The sequence below is a fragment of the Cebus imitator genome, unplaced genomic scaffold, assembly GCF_001604975.1.
Source record: "Cebus imitator isolate Cc_AM_T3 unplaced genomic scaffold, Cebus_imitator-1.0 Scaffold42, whole genome shotgun sequence".
NCBI classification, from domain to species: domain Eukaryota; kingdom Metazoa; phylum Chordata; class Mammalia; order Primates; family Cebidae; genus Cebus; species Cebus imitator.
The window spans coordinates 12245010-12252451 of NW_016107357.1; the positions used below are offsets into that span (position 1 = coordinate 12245010).

General features: G+C 45.3%; 1 protein-coding gene across 2 annotated transcripts in view; it reads right to left on the reverse strand.

Moving 5' to 3' along the window:
- Positions 1–3047: 3047 nt before the first annotated feature.
- CUNH1orf131 (chromosome unknown C1orf131 homolog) overlaps positions 3048–7442 on the reverse strand; it is a 14078-nt gene continuing 9683 nt past the window's right edge. For both annotated transcript variants that reach the window (XM_017526528.2, XM_017526527.2), the window contains exons 4-7: positions 6186–6281; positions 5952–6038; positions 4772–4824; positions 3048–3707 (exon numbers count right to left, since the gene is read on the reverse strand). In XM_017526528.2, the coding sequence (XP_017382017.1) occupies positions 3569–3707; positions 4772–4824; positions 5952–6038; positions 6186–6281 (375 nt within the window). In that variant the 3' untranslated portion in view covers positions 3048–3568. The remainder of the gene's footprint in view (positions 3708–4771; positions 4825–5951; positions 6039–6185; positions 6282–7442) is intronic.

Genomic DNA, 7442 nt, shown 5'->3' on the forward strand with positions numbered 1-7442 from the left:
CACCGGCACAGGCTATGCGGGTTGGGGAGACCCTGGCCTTTTCAATGATTGACATTGACATCAGTCAGGAGCTGGGAGTTGAGCCCTCCAGGAAAGTCTCGTCTGGAGCCATGGCTCTTCCCTCAAGGAGTGCAGTCCTGGGGAGGGCCCAGGGACTCGTGAGCCAGTGATGCAGGTGCTACAGACCAGGCCAGGCCCTCGGGTAAAGCACTGAGGAGAGGTCAAAACCAGGCTTCAGGTGCGGGAAGGTGACTGCGGGCAACTGCCATAGCAGGAAAGTGTCAGGTACTTACCGGGTGAGACCCAGCCCAGGAAGCCTCTCCAGCTCCTCCCAGCCCTGGAAACTGGACATCCAGAGCCCTCGGCTTTCTCAGCACCCAGAGGAAGCAGGGAGCGGGCAAAGCAGAAAACGTTCAATGCATGATGTAGGATTGCTGCCTTGGCGCTAAGCTGTTGTATTAAGCATGAGAGGTGTTTGTTTAACGTTGGCAAAGGGGTTTAACAAGAAACAAAAAGCTTTGTGTCCTTGTTTTGGCCGTCGACAGAACTCCCATTTTCTTGCCTTTCTCTACCCCATTTCTCCTCCATCCCCCCCCCACTGCACCCACTTTTGGTCACTGGTTGTTGGTATTTGGTGGCAGCTCTTGGTCCTGTTACTGTTGATGTTCCACTGAAAACATGGGGGGTATGGTAAGGAAAGCAACTTTTTTCTAATTTTTGTATTGGTATCCACAAGCGTTTGTATTTTTTGAATTGCAAACACTGTGTTTTCTGGTCTTTGGGGGTTGGTTGAACTTTCTGTATTACCTTTTGGAAAACCTGAGTTTTACCACAGTCTTAAGCAGATTTGAAATAAATTCTTTTTTGACACTGCCAACAACAGAAAGACAAGGTGTGGTCTGTCATTACTGCTCAGCAGTAAGGTCTGCCATTTTCCCAGGTGGCCCTCACGGCCCACCAGACGGGGCATAGGCTACAGGAGGGGAGGTCACCCCAGTCTCTCCCCCAGTGGGGCTGGGGATTGCTAAGTAGCAGGGTCAATGTGGTTCTGCTTTGCATGCCCAGGAATTTTAAGGTGATTACATATAACTCTAAACTAGGCTGGGCACAGTGGCTCACACCTATAATCCCAGCACTTTGGGAGGCCAAGGTGGGTGGATCACTTGGGGACAGGCGTTTGAGACCAGCCTGGGCAACAAACAGATAATTAAACTCCATCTCTACCAAAAATACAAAAATTAGCCAGGTGTGGTAGTGCACTTGTAGTCCCTGCTACTCAGGAGGCTGAGGTGGGGGGATCACTGGAGCCCAGGAAATCAAGGCTGCAGTGAGCCATGATTGTGCCACTGCATTCCAGCCTGGGTGACAGAGCAAGACCCTGTGTCAAAAATAAAATAGCCACTCAAGGTGGCTCACACCTGTAATCCCAGCACTTTGGGAGGTTGAAGTGGGCAGATCACCTGAGGTCAGGAGTTCGAGACCAGCCTGGCCAACATGGTGAAACCCCATCTTTACTAAAAAAAAAAAAAAACTTAGCTGGACGTGGTGGTGCATGCCTGTAATCCCAGCTACTTGGGAGGCTGAGACAGGAGAATCACTTGAACCCATGAGGTGGGGGTTGCAGTGAGCCAAAATCGTGCCATTGCACTCCAGTCTGGGCAACAAGAATGAAACTCTCTCTCAAAAAAATAACTAATAAAAAATAAACCATAAGGTCCCACCACAAACAGTAGGAAGGTCATAAAATTCATTTTTGCAAGGGATAATAGGGCTGGAGATACATAACAGTTAACACGTGGTTAAGGGCAATTCATGAGTGCAAAGTAGATCTTCCACGTAGAGATCTGCGGAAACATCCCAACAAACCCGTGAGCAGCAAGGAGACTAACCTGCCCCTTCAGCCACACAGACCAAGACTAGACATGCCTGAACCTGAATTCTGTCTTTTGCTGCCTTCTCACCTCATAATCCTTAAGAACAGCCATCTGACATAGCCCCTGATAGCCCCTGAGACCAGTTACCTTCGGGATTACCAAACGGACTCAGCTGGGTAGGAGACAGACGCAGAGACGAGAGAGCAAACGTTTCTGAGGGCGTGCTATTGGGATCAATGCTCATGGAGGCCCAGGGAAGGAAGCAGGATTGGATGGAGGGAGACACGGAGCATGAGGCAGAACCAACAAAGGCCTCAGCCAACTGAACTCTGGAGTTGTCCTGACTTGGGATGAGAGGACTGAGCTTTCACACTCTCCCACAGATCATTCATTGACTGTGGGTTCCCCTGGCAAGGGGATGAGGCAGTCCCTGCAGAGGGCTGACAGCTGAGGCCTGTTTTCCCTAAGCACTCGGCAGCTGAAGGAGTAAGTAAGTCCTTCACCCCTGAAAGGGCATCTAGTGGGAAGTTACAGTCCCCACCACAACCCACCACAGTGCCAGGTCTGTGTTTCACATAGTGTGGGGAGAAGCTTTTCCAGAACTGCATTGAGACATGCGTATAAGAGGAAGATGAGCGTGGTGGCTCACACCTGTAATCCCAGCACTTTGGGAGGCCAAGGCAGGAGGACAGCTTGAGCCCGGGGAGTTGAAGACCAGCCTGGGCAATATGGTAAGATGCAGTCCGTACAAAACATTTTTAAAACTAACTGTGCGTGGTAGTGCATGCCTTTAGTCCCAACTACTCGGGAGGCTGAGGCAAGAGAACCACTTGAGCCCAAGAGTTCAAGGCCGCAATGAGTTATGATCACACTGTGGCACTGCAGCCTGGGGGACAGATCAAGGCCTTGTGTCTAAAAAACTGAAGAAAAAAAAAAAAAAAGACCAGAAATTTTTAAAAGTCCAAATTGTTACCATCATTGAAGACTTTTTTTTTTTTTTTAATGTGCTGTAAGCTTTGAGGAGTTGCTATCACTATAAGCAAGGGCAGTATCACTAAAAACGTAAGTATAGCTGCGGAAGTGACGGCAACTCTGACGAAAACAACATTCACTTGAATGTGGGTACAAAAATATGAGTTAAAATCATCTGTTATTTAACAGTCACAGGCAGACATGCTACAAAAGTTATATTTTATTTATATCACTTCTTATGAAGTAGACTTTGTATGCATGGTAGGCTAAAAATTAAAACTGCTTTTCCACAAAACTGATAAATTACCCGATGCTTGGTTCTTTCATGATATCCTAACATGAAATCATTAAAAATATTATAAGGCAATTTAATGTAAACTACTAGCATTTACAAAACAGTAAAGTTATAAAAAAATTGTATTACAAGCAAATGCACCAAATGCCAGTGAACGTGAAACAGGAGCGAAGCTTGCTGGAGAACATTAAAAGACACTGTTCAGTAGGTCCACTTCACATTCATGCTGCACTTGGCCTGATGCGTTCAGCACCATGAAGCAGACCTTTCAGCACGGAAATGTTACTTCTGTTTGACTTTCTTTTCTTCAAAACGAAGCAGTCTGTGAAGTGTGTGATAAAAACGATCTGTCTAGGGTCTCGTAGGGTCCAGTGTCACTGCAGCTGACTCGGTTGTTCCCCTTCCTTGTTGTATCTGATAAAGTACTTCATCTGGCCACTCTGGAAGAATTTATTTTCTTGATATCAACTGGGCTCAGAATCAATGTTCCATTTTTGAATTTTCCAACCTGTCCAATCCGTCCACTTGACAAAATACTGGGAGCAGACTTCTTCTTTTTGGATTTCCTATATGTAAAGTGAGAGAAAGGTACTATAAATAGTTAAGCTTCAAACAAGAATTGCAGTACCACCAATCAGGCCACTGCAGTCTGGCCTGCAAATTCCTGGTCACATGCCACGCACGCTCCTCTCCCCACTGCGCCTTCCTGTGGTCCCTGAAATGTGCCACTGCCTTCCTGACTCAGGGTCCTTGCACTGGTTCCTTCCGCGAGAAATATTCTGCTCCCAGATCTTTCCAGGTTGCCCCCCTTCTTTGTTCAGTTCTCAGCTCCAATGTCACCTCCTCAGACTAATTTCCCAGCTCACCCTCTCCCTGTGGTCTTCTTTCGCAATGCTCTCTTTAGACCTCTCCACGGTACTTGCCAGTACCTGATATCATCTTACTTATCTGTTAGTATGTTTTGGGGTGTTTCTCTTTCAACAGTGTAAGCTCCTCAAGGCCAGGAATATCTTTAGTGTGATTATAGCTATATACCAACACCTAAGGTACCCAAATGCCTGGCACAAAGAGGCATTCAATAGACAGAGATCGGTGCCCAGAACAAATGACCACTACAGCACATATACGTGTACTAGGAGCCCAAGAAAAAAGGCTAAGACAAAAAGAGTCCATTCTGAAACAGTAATTCAAAGAGAGAGGAAAAGGCACTTGAACAAAAGCTAAGAAACAAGTATAAAGCAACAAAGTCAACACCCCTTTTTCATAATTACAGTGCTCTATCTTACATGGTATGTCAAAGACCAGGCAATACAGACACAGACTATGCTACTGTAGCAGCAGACTCTTAGAACAGAAGTCTCTTCTTGGAAATGTAAACTGCAGCTTTTCCACTAGTCACCTGGAGTGTCTGGTTAAAGTGGGAGATTGGAGACTTCCTAATTCAGTTGTCAGGTAGTTGTCTGATCTTGGGCAATTTCCTAATCAAATCCCACTTTGATTAGGATAAATGAGAGACAGTGAAGCACTCTCATGGGCTAGCAGCATCACATACATTCAAAGCATTCTTTTCATAACTAATCAATAGGTTTATCCAGATCGTTCAACCCCAGGGCCTGATGAAATCACTCACCTGTCTTCCTGTCCTCTCCTCTTCTTTTTCTTGAAAATATCTGTTTCTTGGACCTGATTTCAGAATTGAAGGTCATATACATATCAGGAATGGATAATGGGATTCAAAAAAAGGCAAGAGGTTTGTGACCAAAAGTCACTGAGATGCCACTTTTAATATTTTTTTCAAGTGGGCATATTAAACATAACAGTCTCAAAGTTTTACCCTAAAACCCTTTCAAGAATGTGAAAGGCTGGGCCTGGTGTGGTGGCTCATGCCTATAGTCCTAGCACTCTGGGAAGCCAAGGGAGGAGGATCATTTGATCCCAGGAGTTCAAGAGCAGCCTGGACAATGCAGCAAGATCCCATCTCAGTTAAAATGAAAAAAGAACATGAATGCCTATTTCAGGTAAGACGAATAGTCTTATAATGAAAACTCAAATCTTTCAGTATAGGTAAAAGGTAGAAAGAGTAACATCTATTCCCCTTGTGGTTTTCACGGGCCCTTGTGTTCTATACAACATAAAATGCAGATTAAAGTAGTCTGCATTATCAGAACAGAAGCACTAGAGTTTGGATATTTGACCCTCCAAACCTCATGTTGAAATTTGATCCCAGTGCTAGAGAGCTGACCTTGTGGGAGGTGTTTGGGTCATGGCAATGGATTCCTCATGAATGGCTTAGTGCTCTCCTCAGGGTAATGAGTGAGTTCTCCCTCTGTTAGTTCCCACTTCCCATGAGAGCTGATTGTTAAGAGCCCAGCACCTCTCCCCGCTGCTGCCTCGCTCTTTCATGTCTCGCTCTTGCCATGTGATCTGTGTACACATGGAAGCCGCTTCAGATGCTCACCAGAAGCCGAGCAGATGCCAGTGCTATGCTTCCTGTGCAGCCTGCAGAACCATGCACCAAATCCACCTTTTTTTTTTTTTTTGATAAATTACCTATCATTGGGCATTCCTTTATAGCAATGCAAACAGACTAAGGCAAGGAGTTTGCTATTTCCAAGCAAACCTTGCATTAAGTATGCCAGATTACTTGGCTGGTATTGTTAAATGTAGCTAACTTGAAGAAGTGGAGAACATGGGATCCTTTAATTCTGGTGTCTTCACTCTCTCCAAGCAGCGGTTTCCAGCCTTCCACTGTGGCAAACGGCATCCATCTTTCCATTCTACTTTAATAAAGAACAGACCATTACACCTACCAGTCTCTTTTCTTCTTCCTTTGCTGCCTTTTTTTCTTTAATTTGCTCCTGTAAAACCTTGTAATTCACATAATTCTTTTTAGGAGGCTGAAATGAAAGAACAAGGAAACATACCATCATATTTTATTCTGCAATAACGTTCCAGTGTCCCTCGCCCTGACTTGCCCCTGGCTTTCCTTGCTCTTGCTTTTTCTAAATGTTGTCTGGTGATGCAAGGTAGCAGCATCCCCTCACCTTAGCACCCAGCATGATGGCACGTTCCTGTTCCAGGATTCTCTCCTTTCCTTTTCCGTAACCCGTGATCCCAAACCGGTGTACCTCTAAACGAGCCTGTGGACACAAAGCACAATCAGACACAAGTGCATTCCAACAACTCCAAAGAAAAAAAAACATATTGTCAGAAGTAACGCATTTCAGATCCACTGCACTGTAATAATAGCACACAGGAATAATAACCCCACTGTTGTGTGGCTGAAGGAGCGCTACGGAGGCTCTCCTACCATATACCATTTCTCACAACATCTTTCTCCCATTTTTTCCTTTGGAACAGAGTCTTGCTCTATTACCCCCCCAGGATGGAGTACAGTGGTGTGATCATGGCTCTTCGCAGCCTTGACCTCCTGGGCATGTGATCTCCTACCTCAGTCTCCTGAGTAGCTAGGACTATAGGCACACACTACCGTACCCAGCTAATTCTTAAAAATGTTTTATAGAGATGAGGTCACACTATGTTGCCCAGGCTGGCCTTGAACTCCTAGGCTCAAGCGATCCTCCCACCTCAGCCTCCCAAAGTGCTGGGATTACAGGTGTAAGCCACCAGGCCTGGCCATCTCCCACGTTTAATTTGGACAGCTGATGCAAAGAATTATCTCTGAACAAAGTAATAACAGAGCCAGGATTGAATGCAGAGCTCTGTGGTACCTTAGGATGCTCTCTAAAACAAGCCATTGTCCATAAAGGCAATAATTTAAACTGAAAAGCACCTCTCCAAACACACACACTCACACTTAGAAACAAGATATTGCAGCAGCTTCAAACACAGACCCATGGTTTCAGAAGGAAGAGAAAAAGCAATACCCACTCTTAGTAGTTGAATTACTTCTTCCCGTCTTTTTTCTCACACATTTTTAAAAACATTACAACCACAGAATACACATATCCCCATACTTACCATTGTATCAGTAGCGTTGTAGTCACAAAACTGTCATGTATTAAATGAGTATATAATATTCAATCAAGTGAATGCAGACCGGGCATGGTGGTTCACACCTGTAATCCCAGCACTTTGGGAGGCTGAGCCAGGGGGTCACTTGATGTCAGGAGTTCAAGACCAGCTTGGCCAACATGGTGAAATCCCACCTCTATTAAAAATACAAAAATTAGCTGAGTGTGGTGGTGCACACCTATAATCCCAGTTACTTAGGAGGCTGAAGTGGGAGGATCAATTGACCCCAGGAGCTGGAGGCTGCAGTGAGCCAAGATCATGCCACT